The sequence below is a fragment of the Galeopterus variegatus genome, unplaced genomic scaffold (assembly GCF_000696425.1).
Source record: "Galeopterus variegatus unplaced genomic scaffold, G_variegatus-3.0.2 Scaffold1311, whole genome shotgun sequence".
Lineage (NCBI taxonomy): Eukaryota > Metazoa > Chordata > Mammalia > Dermoptera > Cynocephalidae > Galeopterus > Galeopterus variegatus.
In genome coordinates, this window is record NW_007727422.1 from 95729 (window position 1) to 117683 (window position 21955).

Consider the following 21955-nt stretch of genomic DNA (forward strand, 5'->3'; position numbering starts at 1 on the left):
AAGGCACACCTCTTTTTTTTTTTTTTTTTTTTAAAATTGACCCGTAAGGGGATTTTAACCCTTGACTTGGTGTTGTCAGCACCATGCTCACCCAGTGAGCAAACCGGCCATCCCTATATAAGGATCCGAACCTGTGGTCTTGGTGTTATCAGCACCATACTCTCCCAAGTGAACCATGGGCTGGCCCTAAGGCACACCTCTTTGAAGAAATGAGATGGGTGTGGGGGGGTGGAAATGTGCTGCCTAGGGCCCCAAATTTAAGGAGGGACTCACTTGCAGGCTTATGTAAGTGCAAGGTCAGCATGTGCATGACCTTGAGAGTGAGTGCTTCCTTAAATTTTGAACCCTAGGCACCACGGTCGCCTCCTGTTAGTCCCAACCCTGATAGGAACAAAGGTAGGAAAGGCATTCCAGGCAGAAGGAATAGCAAGTACAAAAGCTCAGAGGCCAGAGATGCTTGGTGTGTTCCGGGAACAGAAACCCAGTCCCTATGACTGGAACAGAATGGAGAAATGCTGAAATGGAACCAGAGAGGCAGAACCACTAAAAGAAATGAGAAAAAAAAATTTTTTTTTTGAAAATTTTGGGGGTTACTCATACTTGATATATTTTTTGAGTGTATCCAAGTAGTAGGAAAAACTGGGCTTTCAGTTTTTCCCAGTGGTTTAGCATTGTCTTTATAATCCACACATGTTGGGAGGTGGGGATGGGGGCATTGATAACTTTTTCAGTGCTTTGGGGCTATGAAGTAGTGATTCTTTTTTTTTTTTTTTTTTTTAAGATGACCAGTACGGGGATTTTAACCCTTGACTTGGTGTTATCAGCACCATGCTCTCCCAAGTGAGCCACGGGCCAGCCCCTGAAGTAGTGGTTCTTAATGTTGGGGGCCGATTAGAGCCCACTGGGAAGGTCTAAAAAATACTGATGCCTAGGTCTACACTGAGGGATTCTGATTTAATCCATCCAGGATGTGGCCTAGGTGTGGGGATTCTAATGGGAAGACAAAATTGAGAACCACTGTTAAGATCCTATTATGGATACAAGCTGCTCTGGGATGTTTACATTATAGGAGAAACCCGATTTTTTACAGCCTTTTGTAGGCAATTAGTAATGATGAGTCTGGATTGTAGTCTAAGAAGAATGGGAAGCCATTGATGCGTTTTAAAAGTAGGATGGTGCCATGACCTGATTTTTATTTTAAGAAAATCACTCTGGCTGTGGTGAGGCAGATTTCCTTAGGATAGTTTCCCAGAAGTGGAATTACTGGGGGAAAGGTATTTTAAGTCTTTGGATACACACCGTTAAATTGCTTTCCAGGAAGTTTCTGCCAAATGACACTCTCCCACCTCTGTGTCCTCACACCACCTGTATTAGTCCTTTTTGTGTTGCTAAAACAGAAATACCTGAGACTGGGTGATTTATAAAGAAAAACAAAATTTAGGGCCGGCCCGGTGACGCACTGCTACAGTGCGCTGCTTGGGAGCGCGGCGGCACTCCCGCCGAGGGTTCGGATCCCACATACAGACCGGTTCCCACTCACTGGCTGAGCGAGGTGCGGACGCAGCACCGAGGGTTGCGATCCCGTTGCCAGTCCCGGTCCGGTACGGGCGCGACACTGAGGGTTGCGATCCATTGCCAGACATGAAAAAAGACAAAAAGGAAAAAAAAAAGAAAAACAAAATTTATTGCTTACAGTTTTCTGAGGCTGGGAAGTCCAAAGTCCATCTGGTGGCAGCGACAGTGACACAGGGGTCTTACATTGCAAGATGGTGGAAGCAGAGAGAGCAGAGAGACATACTTTCTTCTTTTAAAGCCCTCAGAACCACTCCCTGACCACCATTTTTAATCCATTCTTTTTTTTTTTTTAAAGATGACGGGTGAGGGGATCTTAACCCTTGACTTGGTGTTGTCAGTACCATGCTCTCCCAAGTGAGCCACGGGCCGGCCCGCTAAGTCTCTAATACATAAAACTTGGGGGATACAATTCAAGCTTCAGGGAGTTTTAGGGGGACACAATTCAATCCACTATACCACCCTTTTGCCAACATTGAGTGTTTTTTAGGCTTAATTATTTCTATGGGAGAAGTAAAAAATAATAATAATAATACAAATAAGAAACTGAGCAACTGGACACAGCCTCTGCTGACTGCCTTTATTTTTCTCCGTTGGTCAAAATGTCATCCAAATAGCCATGTGCTTCAGAAAATTGCAGATCTGATTTTTGGTTAACATTTGTGGATTGCTTACTGTGTGGCAGGCATTGTGTGAAGCACTTTACATGCAATATTTCTATTAATCCAACCACCATCCTTAAGAAGTCAGTGCTATTATTATTATCTGCATTTTAATGTGAGAGTCAGGAGCTTGCTGATGCCCTCTCCTCTTATAAGTGGGAGAGTCAAAATTTGAACCCAGAACCCTCCTTCCAATGATTCTGCTGTTGTTTTGTAATTTGAATGAACAGGACTCCTGAAATTTTTCTCAGGGATCTGAGGTTCTAGTTATTCTGCTGCTACTCATTTTGGAATTTGAGTAATTGACATAATTTGGTCACTGCATCATTATTACTGTTTAAGGAAGTCAGAACGATTAATTGGCCACATCAGCCATTTGCTCATGGGTCAGAATGATGGTCCCAAAGAGGAGGGAATATCAACTCACATGGATCCAAGGAAGTTCGGAATATACAATCAAGAAAAGCCTTTGGGAGAGAAGGCATTTCTCACCAGATTGAAAGAGAGGCTGGCACAGTGGTAACACCAAATTAAGCAAACATGAGTATTTTATTCATTTCTTATAATAGATCCAGCTCCCTAACCCCTACTCTCTACATTCCTTGAGGGCAGGGATTGGGTCTTGATGACTGCCCTCTCCCCAAATGCTTGGTTGGAGGTGCTCAATAAATTTTGCTGAATGCTGAATGAAAGAATAAATCATGCTTAGGCTGTACAGTAAAAAAATATGTGAGGACAATGTAGTGACTATTGCTTATGTAATTGAACATTAACTACAAACAAAACAAAAATACTTTGTAGGAATAACAGTCTCCCAGAGAGGACCATACTGAGTGAGGGGGCCCTAATGTTGGGACTCGATTCATCCTAAGAGATTAGGGAAGAGGAAATGGTAAACAGGAAGGAAAGGAGGTCCTCTTGTAGGTCTTCTTTTGCAACTGGTAGAACCCTTCCTCATATCCTCCCCTTAGCAAGAGGGAGGTGGCAAGTGTGAGGGTACCTAGGACAAGTATTAGAACGGAGTGTGTGCATGGGGGATATATCCCTCTTCACTCGATACGTTCATTCAGTTTTATTGCATTTATTTTTTACACAGGTGGGTGACCATGCTTGGGTCTGACCAACTCCTAGTGGGGATTTCTGTGTTGAGTAAAATGTCTGCACCAGTTCATAGGAGTTTCTTTTCCTCTGAATAAGGGAAGTTCATTTGAAATTCTCACTTTCCGGCTGGCCTGTTAGCTCAGTTGGTTAGAGGTGGTGTTGTAACACCAAGGTCAAGTGCTTAGGGTCCCCTTACTGGCCAGGCGCCAAAAAAAAAAAAAAAGAAATTCTGACTTTCCATCCTCTAGAACCGGTAGGATCCTCCCTTAGTGAGGGATTGGTGGGCACAAGCAAGAAGACCAAGGTTGAAGGGGTATGTATGCCTGTGGAGACATAAACTCCTCATAATTTTCAAGTACTTTTGGTAACTATTTTATTTTTGTGGCTGGCCAGTACGGTGATCTGAAACCCGTGACCTCGGTGTTCTCAGCACCACTCTAACCAAGTGAATTAACTGGCCAGCATCTTGGTAACAATTTTAAATTACATAAGCCATATATAAAGCTTTTCTCCTTGCAACACAAAATAACAGGTTAAGACCCTTCATGCACATAAGGTTAAGACACTAGTTTTTTTGGTTTTGACGGCTGGCTGATACAGGGAACGAAAGGACCCTAGTTTGATGTGCATCTTGCCCATCTTTTTAAAATATATCTGCATCCACGTTATGTATCACATGCTTTAGTGAATTCTTTCGGCGGGAGTGTCAGCCGGGAGACATTGCTTAGATTTGCCCCCCTCTAGCCAGCCTCCTTCTGCTGGGGAAAGTGGGCACGTGTTAGGGTGAGAGGATTTCAAAGCACTTTTCACGTTACAGGGGAAAGCAGTTGGTGGCCGTGGGTACTTCCTTTCCTCCCCCTAGTTTTCTATATTGTGAAGAAATGTTCAAGATGTCAGGACTCGACGGCCACATTTCAGGTGGGAGCTGAGGAGGTGGATATCCACCCTTCTCCGTCTTACTATTTTCACTTTTTCTCGCAGACGGTGGGAAGGCGGGCGCACGTGAACTCTAAGGGCACGCCTGTGTGCGCGCGCACGCAAGGGCACCAGCCCCCTCACCGCAGATCCTTGATTGGACGCCTGTTTACACCTGACTACCCGGCCTTCGGCGGTCAGGTGCTTTCCGGGGAGTGTGTGGGAGGGGATGCGTGTGGGGGCGGTGGTGGAGATCCCCTCTCCCATGAGCCTCCACGGCGGTGCCCGGACAGCCGACCGCGGGGAGTGGAGGTGAGCCCGCGGGCGCGGGAGGGCGGTCCGCTTGCGGCCCCGCCCCATGCAGGCCCCGCCCCCAGCGCCAGCCCCCGCCCCTCCATCCTGGCCCAGTGGGGGCTGGCCCCGCCCCTTGCTCCCAGCATGCCGCGCGGTAGCGGCGGCGCAGCGGGCGGAGCCGGGAGGCGGGGAAGCCGTGGCCGTGTGAGCGTGGGGAACCGCCGCCACCGCCTCCTCCTCGCTGTTTTCGTCTTCCAGGGCCCCGGCGTCGTTGTCCGCTCACGGTCCTGGAAGAGACGACGCCTCCCCTTCCTCCGCCTCCTCCTCTCTTCGCCGCTCCCGCCTCCTCGTCCTGCGCTGCGGACTCAGGCGGAACCCGGAACGGCCGTCCGACTCCCCCGCCCTCCGCCGCCTTCTCCTTCTCGGCTTCCTTCTCAGCCCCGGGCCGGAGCGGAGCGTCGGCGGCGGCCGGTTCGGGCGGCGACTCGCGCTTCTTCGGGCGGCGGCGCTTGGCCATGTCGTGTCGGGGAAGGTAATGAGCCGCAGAGCCCCGGCGTCTCGGCTGAGCAGCGGCGGCGGCGGCGGCACCGGCACCAAGTACCCGCGGAGCTGGAATGACTGGCAACCCAGGTGGGTGACCGGCGCCGAGCCCGCTGCCCCGACCTCCCGGGACCCGCCTCGGGCAGGCCAAGGCCTAGGGCCGCGGGGCTGGGAGGCGCGGCCTACGTCCTCCTCCCCCACCCCGGGAACCGGGCGCGGCTTCCTGGGTCTCCTCCCGCCCGGGCTGGGGGAGGAAAGGCCGCTGGGAGGCGAGGCCTAAGTGCCTTCTCTTCTCTGCGTTTCAGCTCTGGTGCTGGAGCCGAGACCCAGCACGCCCGGCGGAGGCACTGGCCTAGAGCTTGGGGTCATGGAGGGTGAAGAAAGAGGCCTGGTGGTGGTGGTGGGAGATATTCTCCTTAACCACCTCCCTCCAACTTGGGATTTGAGTTGAACCGTCCTGAGAGTCCAGGACCCGCCCTGTAGCCTCTTCACTTCCTCGGTTCCTCAGCCTTTCGGCTCCCACCTGAAAGACCGCCTTAATCGTGTTCTTCTGTGACCCCCACGTGTTAGTGTTTTAAAAAAACAAAAACCAAAAGCCGCCCAAACTCCAGCGAAGGGGTTATCCTGACTTGAGGCAGGGCGTTAGTACGGCATGAGATGAGATTGTAGGACTTAATGGGATCGACCCAATTTGGTCCTGGGAAATGAAATTTTCTCCAAGTGCAGGAGCAGTTATTCTGGTGAACGGCTATTCGTACCTCGACGCTTGTGAACTCCTCGGTCGCTGACTTAGAGAATTTCCTCCTATATGGAGGATTTGATCTCAGACCGCTTAGGGCCTAGGATTTGAATATATTAGGCACATTATGTTTTTTCTTAAAAAAATAGTTTAATCATTTTGTCTTTATGATTAGTCATGGGGCAGTTGTGCTTAATTTTGGACTGGTTTATTTATACTCCTCTTACCGAATATGTGCTTGTATTATTTAGAAACTATTTGGGATTTAACCCAGTGACCAGAAGTGCTCCCTAAATGTATATAAATATATTTTAGGGCTAGTTGATTCCTGGAGCTTTAATGCGGGTATGTTGGGATGCCTGTTTGCTTCCCGATAGTTACAGGTAATTCCAGCAGTGTTTGAAAGTAAAGAATTTGGTAAGATGTTAGAATGTAACATTTTAAGACTTGATAGAAGCATCGAAATAATCTTTGGCTAATAGGTGGTACACCTGTTATTCTGTTTTATATGTCCTCTCAAATACTGTGTCTTTTGAGAACTGATGTAACTAGGTGACTTTAAAAATTAATGCCCGAGTCCAGAATTGAGATAAGTAGTTAAAAAATTTTTTTTTTGTTTGAAAAACGTAGCTCTGACTTGCTCTATACCAAGTAGGGTTTGTGAGTGCTTTAAATAAAATTAGTTGACTAGTGTTAAGTATTTTTATCTGTAATTGACATACTTAGTTGTTTTGCACTTTTATTGAAATGTGCGAAATTTGATTTTTTGGCATGTAACAAATTAGGTGATAAATTAGCTTGAATTTGACATTTGAGAGCTGCTCTTTAATAGCAGATTTTCCATTAGTTTTCAGTATTGTAATCGGTATATATATTAAGAGAATTTAGTAACTTTTTAGAGGGCGAAAGTGCCCTTCCCAAATAGTCCTAGAGCTTTTGTAAAATAATAAATTGTAGCTTATAGTTCTAAACAAATGGAGTAGCAGAGTTGCAACCACCTGCTGGGGTCATCTGACTTCATCGCTGACAGGTATGGATCAGAATGGCTTATGTAGTTGTGGAATATGTACATGGGTTATTTATAAATATTATCCATGTTGTTTCCTTGAAGTGTTTTATTTCTTGGCTGATTGTATGTGAGTGTGCACAGTTGTGGGGAGAGGATTTAAGCTTTCTTTGAAGCTGTGCTCTGTAACAAAGTCTTATAACCTGATACCTAGGTAGATGATACTGTCTGATGTGCTTGGTTACATGGAATAACAAAAGTTCCTTAGGAAGTTGGAAATATTTGGTTTTCTCCTGTTGTAGAGGTAATAGAGAAGTATCGGATACACCCTATAGCATAACTTGATTTATTTGCAAAGTCACCATAGTTGATTTGTTAAATAGTCCATAAAAAACCTCAGATGTTGCCAAGTCATAAATTTTCTTAAGTTAAATTTGAGGTTGTTATTTGTCCCCTCTTCTTTTCAGAAAGATGACAGACTCTAGTTAACTGACAGAATGGAGCTTGATCTTCCCCTCTTGATTAAATGAGGGTTTATTTTTCCAGACAGGCAGACTTTTTATGGTTCATTTAAATCATTTTGATTTTTAAGAAAATTTTTGCCTTTTCTCTTCTGTTTCTTCCCTGATATGTATATATTTTTTTTTGGGGGGGGGGTATTCTATTTTACTTGATTTAGGCTTTTGAAAAAGTGGGGTTTTAAAAAAGCAATTCTTTTCATTTTCTTTTAGTGATAGTTTGCCAGTTAGTCTTGAAACTGACTGCTGAGTCAATCGTGACCACACAGGATACTTCACACATACTGAAAGGAAATGTTCCACGTGGCTGAATGGTGTCATATGGCAACAAACCAGGCCCACCTTTTCTAGAAGCATATCTTCAACAGCAAGCATTTGTGTAGCACTGGCTTATAATCTTCCTTTTCATTCACTCTGTTCTCAGCATTTCAAAAATGGTTAGGCAAATGAGTGCTTTTAGGTCAGTTTTATTTCTTAAAATCTGTGGATCCCTTAAACGTAAAAGTTGAGGTTTGGGGAGCTTTTGGATGCATCTGCTTTCTTAGAACTAAAGGGATGCCTGACCTGTGGAGATGTTTTGCCCTCTTTCCCCTCTCCCCTAAAAAGTTATTACTAATAGCTAAAGTTTATCATTTTCCTGACTTTGTTTTAGAAAGTTATCTTCTAATTGTACCCGTCAAGATAGAGATCAGAATGATTTGTTTTAAAATTAAATGTGTAATTATTATACTTTTTTCTTCATTTTTATGAGCTCAAGGAACTTATTGTTCATTTTAATAGACCAAAATGACATTAAGTTGACATTGAAGTCAAGTTAAGATTAACTAAATTAATTCAGCAGAAGAGAAAGCATTCAGGTCAACAAAAGACAAATAGGTTTTACTTCTACACTTGAGAGTCTTAGAACTTTATTCATTTAACAGATAGACAAGGGTACTTCCAAAAGTTCATGGAAAGATACATATTATCTTTTAATTCTATTTTTCCATGAACTCTTTGAAGTACTGCTACATAGTGGGTGTCTTACTGTGCCCCAACTTTTGATCTTACTGTATATTAAAAACAGCCTCCATTTTTGGTGGAATGTAGACAGATCAAAGTTCCCCAAAGTACAAATATCATTATTCCTTACTGTGACAGACCAAAAGATAGAAGGTGAGTGTTGTGATATTAGAAAAGCCAGATACTAGTATGTCTGATGTTGTGAAAAGCTGGATTTTTGGAACCAGAGTTGTCTATTTGGCCTTTTATGAGTCTGTCCATAAGTACGTAATATAGTGAAATACATAGAGGATAAAATTATGTGGTGTAACATGTTTTATAGTTATAAATGCAACTTTAGTTAAGTAGAATTTAATGATTTCCATATGCCCTATGGAGGTTTTTCAGCTAATTGTGTATGGGTGTTTAATTGGGGGGGGGGGGGGTTATTTTTTTCATTATAAAATTAAAACATTTGTTGTGAAACTTTTGGCAATTTTATCTTTAAGTTGATCCTTTTTTTCCCTAACGTTTTGGTTTGTTTTTAAATTGGGAGTATAACTGAAGCTTTTTTTTTTTTTTTTAAAGGAGATTATGAAATACTTATAATTCAGTAAAAATTGATGTGTTATGGATTTTTTTTGTTGTTGGTTGGCTGGTGCAGGGATCTGAACCCTTGACCTTGGTGTTATAACACTGTGCTTGAACCAACTGAGCTAACCAGCCGGCCCTGGGATTTTTATGACTTATAAAACCACTGTCTTCAAGGAAGTTATAGGTTAGTATGGAAGGTAAGAAAAGGGCTTTGCTATTGTAAAAGCATGTGGATATTATGATATAATTCTTCGTATACTTATTTTTATATGTGATTAATAGAGTTTAAGATCCGGAGAGTCAGAGGAGAGTAAGCTATACAGTTGCATGGGCAGTGGAGTGATGAAATTGTTCTGTACAATTTTGACATAGTAAATTGGGGGGAATCTCTCAAAAAAATAGAAGTTGGGATATGGCAAAATGTAGGTTGTCCTTGGTTAAAAAAAAACAAAAACTCAGTTTGGATAGAGGGATGGGGTACCTGTGGGGAGTAATGTAAGTAAGAGGTGAAGCTGAAGAACTAGATTGGAATGGATTTGTAGGCCTCAAATCTTTGTTTAAGTGTATTTTGAATTCCTTTAGGGAACGGTTGAAGTTTTAACAACAGGGAAGTGGCATAATTTAGGAAGAATAAATCTAGTTGCTTCTTGAAGAGTATGTGTGTGGGTATAAACACAGTAGGGGGCTTTTGGAACAGTCTAGACAAGAGACTGCTAAGGACCTTTCTGTTTATAATTCATAATTTAAGTTCAGACAAAAATATTCAGTCCAATATGTGGGAATTTCTATAAGCAAAAACCCCTTATTCGTTATCTGATATTGATTGAGGATGATCATTAAAATGATACTTTTTATATACTCACTCTTCAATTCATGTAAGGACACTTACATGAAATATCATACATAAAAAATGGAGTGTGGTCCATGGTGTCTTTTGGGAACACTGAATTCTTACAACTTCTCAGGATTTCCTACCTTCACTGCCTGTCATAGTAGGCACTAGCTTACTCCCTGTCCTAGTCACCTACAATAAATACCTGAGATTTCTTTCGTTGGACTACTCTTTATGGGTTCACACAAGCTATTGTTTGTTTGGTGTCTTTTCATATTGTTATTATTTTAGTTGTCTTTGGCTATCTTAAAGTTTTCTCAGAGCAGATTTTATTTTCGGAACTACAAAATGAAACTTACCTTCTCTTGTATAGAGGCCTGACAGTAAAGATTGTAGAAATTGTGCAGTTTAATTCCTATGTGAGATGCTCTAGCATAGTTTTTAAATATAGAGTGTATCCTATTACATTCTCACATGTTTGCTTATGCAGAGATGTTTGGTTTTATAATGTTAATTCTGCCCCATCTTGTAGTCGATTGAGTGTATCTTTCTTTTCTAAGTTGAATTCTCTTTTGAACTCCATTGTGATACTTCCTTAAGAGAAAATTTACCTATAATAGTTCAGTGAATTTTGACAAATGTATACACCTTTGAAAGCAAGACCGCAGTCAAGATACAGAGACTTTTACGTTGGATTACCCCCACCCCTGGTTTTCTTTATAGTATTTAACTACTATCCGAAATTTTTGTGTCTTCCCCAGTAAAACATAACTATATGTGCATGGATCTTGTATAATTGTTTTACTTCTGTTATCCCCTTATTCCATGCTGGTGCATCAATAAATAGTATTCACTCAATATTTGAGAGTACTTTATCAAGTAAATACATGAAAATAGGATTCTGCAAGTTTGTTTCTATATTTAGAGTTAACTCCAGAGTTTGCTTCACTATTACTTTTGGAGGAATTTTGAGGGAACTGTTCCTCTTATAGCAGCCGGGTTAGCCTGAGGCAGCAACTTAAACAAGCTGATTGAGCAAGTTCAAAGAGTCATTGTTCTAATGGACTGAGGTGGCCAGATCTTTTACAGAAGAAAGAATATGGTAATTTAAGATTCATAGATTTCATCCTTCTTGGAAGATACCTTGCTCATATGTTTAAAGTTCTTTTACTTGTTGACCTCTCATCCTGTATCTATTGTATCTATCTGTATGTTATTTAAACAATCTAATCACTAAAAATTTAAGCACTGGGTTGAGCCCTCTGGCATGCCGTTAGAATGCCTGGGGAAACAAACTTTTTGCCAGTTGTATGCCTGCTGATTGGGGAATGAAACCCAAATTTTTCCAGAATCAACAGATTTCTAAACATAGTGAATTATTTCTTTCCTATTAATTTTGATACCTTTTCAAAAAAGAAAATTGGATTCCTGTTAGAATTATTTCTTTGGAGGTTAATATTGCTAGTCATATTATTATTCATGGTATATCTAGGATGTTGTATTTATTATTTAAAAACCTTTTTCAGAGGTGGTTCTGGTATCAGAATTATAGGTTTTTTGGAACTTCCCGTTATGCTCTTTCTTTGCTTATAAATGGAGACACTATTTTTTTTTAAATCCCTTTTTAGCATCATAAAGAATCTCAGCAGTGCTCTTATTTGTTCACAGGAAAATTATTAATGGCTCTGTGGTGCCTTCACTTCACTCATGTTTGGGAACCTACAGATTTTTTAAAAAATTCTTAACCTTACTACTTACTAGATCTTTATTTTTGGGCAGCATCCGATGTATTAATACCTTTTTTAGGAAAAGGCTCCACTGAATACATAATGAATATGTACTGGACATTGTATATAGTGACCTACGAGGGTACTTCAAACTGTTCATGGAAGGATTTGTATTATCTTTTTTTTTTATCCTTTTTGTCTTTTTTCGTGACCAGTAACGGGATCGCAACCCTCGGTGTCGCTCCCGTGCCTCGCTCAGCCAGTGAGCGGGAACCAGTCTGTATGGGGGACCCGACCCCTCGGCGGGAGCGCCGCCACGCTTCCCAAGCAGCGCACTATAGCAGTGCGCCACCGGGCCGGCCCCTGTATTATCTTTTAATTCTGTTTTTCCGTGTATGTTTTGAATTACTTTCTATGATTTTTTTTTTTTTTTGTCCTTTTTGTGACCGGCAAGGGGATCGCAACCCTTGGCTTGGTGTTGCCCGCACAGCACTCACCCAGTGAGCGCACCGGCCATCCCTATATAGGATTCGAACCCGCAGCGGGACCGCTGCTGCACTCCCAGCGCCACACTCACCCTAGTGCGCCATGGGGCTGGCCCTTTCTATGAATTTTTTTTGAAGTATCCTTATATATTAGTTTTTCCTCTACAGTTGATAGCACTGGTAACCTTTTTCTTTTTTACTAGAGCTCTTGGAGTTTATTTTTTCTCTTATTTAAATTTGTTGATTGAAAAGTTATCTTTACTCTTGCCCCCTTTAGCATTTTAATCTTCTGATTTTAAAAGATTTATATGTGTGGTGTGTGTTTAAAATTTTAATTTTCATCTTGGAATATTTAATTCTTTGAATAAACCCATGCCTCTTGCTCTTTAGCTTCTTGAGGCTTTGAAATTGTAAATTAGCTTAGGCTTAGTAGTAAAGATTGAATGTGTGGGGTAATCAATTCGCTGATTATGAAATAAAGTTTTGTAAAAGAAGCCTTTTAATTAAAGTGGCTTATCTTGTAGACTTACTATGCTAGTATTACCTACCTTTCTATTGTAATCTTATTCAGGTTGTAAAAATTACATTATTATTGCTTTTCTCCTCACTCTTTATTAATATTATTTTTAATTTTAAATAAATCGTAATTGTACACATTTATTAGTGTACAGTGATGTTTTCATATACGTATATAATGTGGAATGATTAAATCAAACTAATTAACGTATCTGTCACCTCATCATTTTTTGTGGTGAGACATCTGAAATTTACTTAGTTATTTTGAAATGTACAACACATTGTTAATGACTGTAGTCACCCTGCTGTGCAGTAGATCTCAAAACTTATTCCTCGTGTATATGTAAAACTTTGTACCCTTTGACTGACTCCTCTTGATTCTTCCCCACTTTTGTAGTTCAAACACTTGGGCTAGCAGGTTAGCTCAGTAGGTTAAAGTGCTGCCTTGTGACACCAAGGTCATGGGTTTGGATCCCCTTACTGGCCAGCTGTCAAAAAATAGAAAATAAAGATAAAAATCCACTTGCTGTATTAGCATTGATGAAGTTAGGAATAGAGCCATGGTGTTCTAGGTTGTTCTCTCAGGCATACTTATTTAAGAATGTGTGCATTTTTTGTATTGAGTCTTCACAAATATTTATCTTAGGAGTGACTGATGACATGAAAATAGAAATGGACTAAGAATGGTAAGACAAAGGTCTTTTGTACTGGCACTACCAGCTGTCCTTCTGAGGAGGTAATTCTTGTTTTCTGGAGATACAGGGTTATGAGGGTTAGGTACAAAGTTTGGGAAATAGCTGTCAGAACTGTTCAAGTGCTACACAAATGCTATTTGTGTTGCTATGTCTGAGTCAAATTCAGAATTTTATTTTATTTTATTTTTTTAAAGGTGACCGGTAAGGGGATCTTAACCCTTGACTTGGTGTTGTCAGTACCACACTCTCCCAAGTGAGCTAACCAGCCATCCCTATATAGGGATCTGAACTGTGGCCTTAGTGTTATCAGCACCACACTCTCCTGAGTGAGCCACAGGCCAGCCCCGAATTCAGAATTTTAAAGAACTTCCTTTTTTGACCCTTTTTCCTCAAAAAGTTTTAGAAGTTCCCTATACTGACCAGCTGCCAAAAAAAAAAAAAAAAAAGTTTTAGAATTTACTATATACACACCACACACATACATCTCATCTACTTCAAATTTCATTTTTCTCCGTTCAGAGTACATGTGTGTCATGCCAAGTCTTTTAGAGGATATATGCAGTGGAAGCTCATGTAATTGTTAAATTTCTATTAAGTATGGCATACGACATTCATGATATTGTTTATATGCATACTTTAATTCTGTCCCCACCAATATATTTTTTTAATTACTCCCCAATGTAGTGGTTCTCTTTCCACATTTTCTAGTGTGCTTTCATTTAGGCTATAAGCCTATTTCAAGGTGGCTAGTGAGGAATTTCAGCATAGATCTGCATCATTATTTTTTTCTCTGTATCTTCTTATTCACACTTTAAGAACTTATTACCACTTGAAATTATAAGCCAGCAAAAACAATTTTAGTAACTGTTTGTATATATTGGAGGGCAGGTACAAATTGAATTAAATAGAGAAAGTGTAGGTTAAAAAGTAGCTTGTAACTTACTTAACTTTTATTATAAAGTTGGAATTTAAAAATTGATTTTTAGGGGCTAGTCAGTTAACTCAGTTGGATAGAGCGTGGTGCTGATAATACAACGGTCAAGGGTTTGGATCTCCACACTGACCAGCCACCAAAAAAAAAAAAAAAGGATTTTTATAAGAACAGCAGTTGACTTGTCTTTTCCCCCAGTTTAGCATGTGTGTATACATCATTTTATTTTTAATGAAGTAGGGAGGATGCCAGAATCATGGAAAGATTATACTCTGCCAGAATAATAGTTTTAAATACAGGGGGCACGGAGCAGGGAAAACCATATACATCTTCTAAAGAAAGATAGGAATTAATGAAATTATGTATTATTATAAGAATGTATATACAGTATGAAGCAATCATGAGATTTTGGTACCCTTCTAAATTGCAGTACTACAGATTTACTCAAAATGAGTGAATGATTGCTGTCTCCTAAGGAACTTCGTATCTAGACATTGATTTTTCTCTTGTAAAGGGAATTTTAAAAATTACTTATTTTAAACCACTTAAAACAATTTGATTAAAATGTGTTTAGTATAAAATGTAACGAAAGAAAATGATGGGGTTTATATAGATCTTGCGGGTTTAAAGTGGCTGAAGTGATGATTTTGAACTGTTTTATAGCTTTCTTAAACATAAGTCTAGGTATAAATACCTCACTACATTTCTGGCTTCTGCTGACCATAGTGGGAGCACCATTTCTTGACTCTTGATTGCTGCTTACTAGTGTGTTTCAATAGCTACCAAAAACTTTGTTCGTATAATGTTTTCCTACGGTTAGAAGAACAGTATGATTATTCTGAAAAATATCTTTCTTTCCCAGTTATTTGTTTTATGGGACCATACCTTTTGAGATTTATCTGATACCTTTTTATTTATTTATTTATTTATTTATTTATTTCCTTTTTGTCTTTTTTTACTGACCGGTAACGGGATTGCAACCCTCGGTGTTGCGCCCGCACCGCGCTCAGCCGGTGAGCGGAACTGGTCTCCACATGGGATCCGAACCCTCAGCGGGAGAGCCGCTGTGCTCCCAAGCGGTGCACTCTCCAGTGCGCCACCGTGCAGGCCCTTTTTTATTTATTTTTAAGCAGTAGGAAATGGCTGCTTAAGGATCGCCTCTGGAAAAGAGGTCCTGATGCTTAAGTAAGGTTTACCGTATATATTTTATCTCTGATTACAGGTAGCATGTTTCTTTACCGATTTGGCGTTTAACAGTGGTTCTCAACCTCTTTCCTACCCCAGGATACCTAAGGAGAATGTGTCTTGTAGGAGTTATTGGGAATGTTGAAAGGAATCAAAGCCCATTTGAAAATGCACTTGTTGTCTTTGTATAATTGCCTTGGTGATGTTAGAAATAGAACCCAAGGTGTTTTGGATTCTTCTCTAAGGAATATTATTTTTTAAGAGTGTTGGGGTCATGTATATAATTTGAAAATGTCCTCTAGATACTTCTGGTAATGTTTTCATCATTGTTGAGAATAACTGGTGTGGAATATGAAATCCAGTAGTGCCTTTTCATGTTTGCTATTACATTTAAGATGTAGTGCATATTCAGGGATGCATGGTAGTTGCATGGTAGAATATTGCCCTTTTGGTGCCAAAAACCTTGGCGGTAGGGTATACTATCCCATATTGTGGCAGTAAATGCCTAACTTAATAATAGTTTTATTTAAAAGTACCTATGTGCAAATTGCGTAATATTTTTCTAAATGTGCTGTAAGTGATTTTTGGTGACCACATCATTTTTCTTGACCAGTGTCACCTGTAAAAGTGGTAATACTGTTATGTGTTACACAGTACATTTATTTTTAAAAGAAACCACAGTGCTATTTAAGATTATTTTTAAAGGAAAATTTAAAATGAGTAATTGTTAGAGAATCTTATAAACATGTCAGCCCCTTGGGGATGTGCTTGAGTCTGTTGGCTGGAGGAACTTGAACGGAGTAACTCTACCGTCATTATTTGCCTATTTTCAGGACTTTTTAAAGATGGTTGCACACATTTCTTATATTACAAAACATCACTCTGCCTTTTCCTGGATTATGGAGTCCAAGTTTGGTTTTGTGACTCTTCTTTTTGGATTCCTGCAGTATGTAACTTAGTGATTTTTAATCTTCTCTGTCCTAATGGACTATGTTTGGCATTTAGCTGGAGACCCCTGGGGTGTGTGCGTGTGAGGTTTTTTGTAGACTTTCAGTCTTTTTTGTCTTTCCTCTACTAGGGAGGTCATGGAGTAAGAGATTTCCTTTCAATCTTGGCAATTTCCCAGGCCGAATGGGATATTTGTAGAGTACTTCCAGGATTTACTGACAAAGGGGAAGATGCAACTAAGAGCTGCAGCAGGGTCTCTCTTTAAGGCTGTGAGCTAGTTAAAAATAAATGCAAGGAGAAAGTCAGATTAACATGGTATTTTTAGGTGAAGAATTACTTAGCATAAACAACATCATTTTTGTTAAAGGAACACTGAACTCACATTTGTATTGGAAAGTAAAATCATCAGATTTTACAACTATCAGTATTCTCAATACCTAGTAGGATATGAATCTCAGAATCTCAGAATACTTAAATTAACAGTGGATTTGATGTTTCCGTCTGAGCCAATGATTTTCTGATTTTACTATCCTAGTGTTTTGGCTCTGTTTACATTTTTTGCATTGTCTCAGTCATCAGTGAGAATTTAGCCAGAGTTTTGGAAGCCATTAGAATGGATAGGCAATAAAATACCAAGAATTTCTAGATTTTTTTTTTTTAAATAAAGTGTTATACAGACTATCTGAGGCATTTTTCAGGCATTGACAGTAAAATTGCTATTGTGCTAGAAATTTATAACATTTTACTATTAGTATAGGTGACAGCTGTCTTATACTGGTATAAGTTTCTTTCTGCATCTTGGCTAGGTTAATCCTTTCTGAGCTTTAAGTTCCACCTCTTCTTATGCCTGATTAATTCAGACACTTTCATTGGAAAGCACAGTGACTTTAAGCCAGTGCTACATTTTTGCTTTTCCATTTAGAATGGCTAAATATGGTAGGCAATATAAGACATGAAATACTTAATTATTAAAAATAAATGAAGTCTTCTTATACTTTTTACCTTTACTGTAAAGAAATGTGTTTCCATTGAAGTCAGGCTTATTGAGGTACAATTTGCATGCCATGTAGTTCATTCAGTTTTGACAAATGCCATTTAAGTAGTGTAACTACCACCACCCATAACCAAGCAATAGAATCACCCCCCCCCAAAAAAAAAAATTTATTTCCGTGTGCTCCTTGTAGTCACTTTCTATCCCTAGCCCTTGGTAACCATTGATCTTTTCTTCTCTATACTTTTGTCCTTTCAAGAATGTCATAAATAAGTTTTTTAAAATTATGGTGGTAAAATGCATGTAAAATCTATTGGTATTAAATACATTCACAGTGTAGTCCAGCCATCACTACTGTCTAGTTCCAGAATTTTTCATCACCCCGAATGGAAACCCTGTACTCATGAGTAGTCACTTCCCATTCCCCTCTCTCCCCTCCAGCCCTTGGCAACCACAGTCCTACTTTCAGTGTGGATTTGCCTATTCTGTACACATATCAAACAATATGTGGATTTCTGTGCCTAGCTTATTTCACTAAGTATACTGTTTTCCAGATTCATCCATGTTGTAGCATGCACTTCATTCCTTTTTATGGCTGAGTAATAATTCCATTGTATAGATACACCACATTTTGTTTATTCATTCATTCTTTGATGGACATTTGGGTTTCTTTTTTTCTTTTTTTTTGTCTTTTGTCTTTTGTCTTTTTTCCGTGTCCGGCAACGGATCGCAACCCTCAGTGTTGCCCCCGTACCGGACCGGGGACCGGCAACGGGATCGCAACCCTCGGCGTCGCTCCCACGCCTCGCTCAGCCAGTGAGCGGGAACCGGTCTGTATGTGGGATCCGAACCCTTGGGCGGGAGCGCCGCCGCGCTTCCCAAGCGGCGCACTATCCAGTGCGCCACCGGGCCGGCCCGACATTTGGGTTTCTACCTCTTGGCTAATGTGAATAGTATGATGAACATTTGCTTACAAGTTTTTGTCTGAACATTTGTTTTCAGTTCTTTGGGGCATATATCTAGGAGTGGATTTGTTGGGTTATATGATAATTTTATGTTTAGCATTTTGAGAGATGGCCAAACTGATTTCTAAGGTAGTTGTACCATTTTACATCCTTACCAGCAATGTATGAGGGATCTAATTTCTTCACATCCTCACAACACCTGCTATTTTCTGGGGGGTTTTTTGTTTGTTTGTTTTTTAAATATGACTATCCTGGTGGGTATGAAATGGCTTCTTAGTGTGGTTTTCATTTACATTTACCTAATCACTGATGATTTGAGCATCTTTTCATGTGCGTACTGGCCATTTGTATATCTTCTTCAGAGAAATGTCAATTTAAGTCTTTTGCCCGTTTTAAAATTTGGTTTTTTTTTTGTTGTGTTGTAGGAGTGCTTCATATGTTTTGGATACTACACCCTTATCAGACGTGTATATATGATTTGCAAGTATTTTCTCTGAGTTTTTGTGCTGTTTTTTTTACTCTCTTGAAAGTGTCCTTGCACAAAAATAAATAAGGTTTTAAAAATGCATGTTGAATAGATTTAAAAATTTAAGGGCCGGTCTGTGGCTCACTTGGGGGAGAGTGTTGCTGATAACACCAGGGCCACGGGTTCAGATCCCTATATAGGGATGGCCGGAGAGCATGATGCTGACAACAACACCAAGTCAAGGATTAAGATCCCTTTACCGGTCATCTTTAAGAAAAAAAAAAAAAAAAGTTTAGAATGCACTTAAATGTATTGATGAGGCCAGTTCTTTCTATGTCTGGCTTTTTTTTTTTTTTGTACTCAGAAAAGTAAGTTATTGTTTTTTTGGGTTTTTTTTTTTTTTTTTTAAGATGGACCGGTAAGGGGATCTTAACCCTTGACTTGGTGTTGTCAGCACCACGCTCTCTAAGTGAGCTAACTGGCCATCCCTATGTAAGGATCCGAACCTGTGGCTTTGGTGTTATCAGCACCACACTTTCTCAAGTGAGTCACAGGCTGGCCCTCGAAAAGTATATTTTAAGGTTATGAGTTGACTAAACTTTAGTTATGGAAGTTTTAAGTTAAAAGACAAAGCTTTTACTTAATTTAAATAATCATAATGGATTTTGAGCCATTGTCATCTTCTAGTCTATCTCCCCCTCCTTGCAGCAATCACTATATGAGCAAGCATTTAACATCTCAAACAAGTGAGCAAATTGAAACTAGTATAACCTGCAGTGTGAACTCATGCGGACACACTTTGAGTGCTTTCAAGAGTTTGAAGATCAAAATGATGGGATTTTTTCTAAAATCCCAGCATTTTATACTCCTGGTACTTTTAGCTTTTTTTTTTTTTTTTTTACTAGATTTTAAGTTCTTAGAGGGTTGGAACCATCTTAGTTCACCTTTTGGAATCTTTAGCTCTTAGTGTTCTTGTAGTAAATGGTCAGGTAAATATTGTTGATTTTTAGTAGGATGTTTTGGAGAGGAAGTGTGGGGTGCAAGCTGAGTCTTGCAGAAGTTAGTGTCAGGTTAGGTTAGGGGACGGAATTCCAGAGTCAAGAGCAAGGCCTCAATGATAATAGGCAATCATTTAGTCAACACGTGATTTTTTTTTAATGCCATCTAGGCAGTGGGCTACAATACAATGATAAGCAAAACTGACAGGTCCTTGTCTTTCTGGTATTTACAGTCTCTTGGCAGAGTACAATTAAATAAGCATTTCAAATGGTACAAAAGCTGAGGGAAACTGTTAGGTTCTCTGGTAGCACATATATAGCAGGGACTCCTAGCCAGCCTCAGGGGAATCAGAAACTCAAAGGAAAGCTGAGGTTTGAAGGAATAAAGAGAAAGCTAGGATTGGTGAGGTGTGAAGACAAGCCTGTTCCAAGTTCTAGGCAGGCAGGGGCTAAGCAAGGTGATACTTTCTAGGCACTGAAAGGTTAGAGTGGATGGGGCATAAAGTGTAAAAGGGGTGATTGACAGATTTAGCTGAAAAGGGAAGCAAGGTATATAGGATGTTAAGGGCGGTGGAAATAACATCAGATTTGTGTCTTATAAGAATTATTATTATTGCAATGTGGAGAAGAGTTGGGATAAAGATGGAAATTGGAAATGGGAGACATACAGTGTTTGATCAAATAGTGCCATTTATTAGAAAATAGCTGATGGTAGTGCCATTTATTAAAATGGGCATGGGAGGAAAGGAGCCGGTTGTGTTTGAGGCATTAGAACATTGAAATAATTTTTTAAACGGTTATATAGATAGGTCTCGACTTCAGAGTGGACATCTATGATGGAAGCCTACATATGGGAGGTAAGTCCATCAGCATGGATTGAGGGAGAGTTACAAATGAGATGAATAGAGACCACACTTTGAGGAACTCCAAGGTTTAGTGGTTTGGTAGAGGAGCCTGAGAGCAGCCTGATAAAATAGGACCAGGAAGGGAGCATTCATGTTACTTTGAATTCTCAGGATCTGAGCATGAGGGTTATTGTAAGAATTTTCAGAAGAGGGGATTTTCATTCAGCCTACCTCATTCTGCAAGGCACCAATGTGCAGGGCAAAACTGGTCAATCATACTCAGCAGCCCTATGAAAGGTGCTGAGAGGGTGAGTAGATTGGGGCCTGAAATAAATCTTGGATTAGCAGCCTGGAGGTCAGTGGGTTTTGCCAAGGATGATGGGACAGAAGTTGGGTCATTGTGGGTTGAGGTGCTAAAAGAGGTGAGGAAATCAGCATGGGGAGTATAGATAGCCTTATTAATTTGGCTGCAAAGACCAAAGGCAGGTTGGTGGAGAGGCATGTATTTTTAAATGGTAGACATTAGAAAATTATACATGTTTAAGGGGAGGAGAATTTAATTCAGTGGGAAAGGTAGACTTCATTGGAGAGAGTATTTGAAAAGTTAAGAGAAGGTGGAAGTAGATGGAATCCTAATCAAGGCATAGAATTTGGTGCAGACATGTTCCGAATTGTGTCCTGTCCCTCCCACCCCCCCTTAAAGTATAGAGTATGAGAGAGTTTTTGTGTGTTTGTGAGTGTATGGAGGGGGTTAGGAGGATAAGTTGGCATTTGAAGAGAAGGGGGAAGGTTTGGATAGTGCATGCAGAGAGTGGGAGATAAACATTGTAGGACCTAGGGATGTGTTGCTTACCTATGGGTACTTCATAATCGGGTTTATCCGGGATTGGGGTTTTGCCAGATTGGTGTAGGGAAAATATTAAGGGAATTGACAAGAGTGTTATTGAAATGATAGACCATGAAATCTAAGCTGGTTAAAGGAGGAACTGAAGGAAGAGAATATTTGGACAGGGAAAAAGTAGAGAGAGTCACTCACTGGAATCAAAGTTGCAAAAGAAAAAACACTTCAGAATGTTATTGAGAAAGAGTGTGAGAAGATGAACTGAAAAAGGCTCATGGGATCTGAGAGACAAGAAAGCCGTGAGGGGCAGTTCCTACCTTGGCAGAACAGTTTCGGTGGTGTGCTGAGGGCTTGAACCCAGATGACAGAGGGTTAAAAAGTGAGTGAAGGCAAGGAAGATAGATTTTTTTTAAAAAAAATGGTTTATTTTAAAGAAGCAAGATTAAAATAATATAAATAATTCAGAGAATAGAAAAAATTTAAGCTTTAATTATCCTCAAAGAGATTTTATTTTTTTTATTTTTTATTTTTTTCTCTGCCATTTTATAGCAATTTCTTTTTTTAAATATATATATATATATATATATATATATATATATATATATTTA

The 21955-nt window shown here is 40.0% G+C and overlaps 1 protein-coding gene across 1 annotated transcript in view; it reads left to right on the plus strand.

The window, feature by feature from the left end:
• The first annotated feature begins 4752 nt into the window (after window positions 1-4752).
• The window catches only part of SMG1 (SMG1 phosphatidylinositol 3-kinase-related kinase), a 96582-nt gene continuing 79379 nt past the window's right edge, over window positions 4753-21955 (plus strand). The window contains exon 1 of the mRNA XM_008576207.1: window positions 4753-5174. Coding sequence (XP_008574429.1) covers window positions 5080-5174 — 95 coding nt within the window. The 5' untranslated portion in view covers window positions 4753-5079. The remainder of the gene's footprint in view (window positions 5175-21955) is intronic.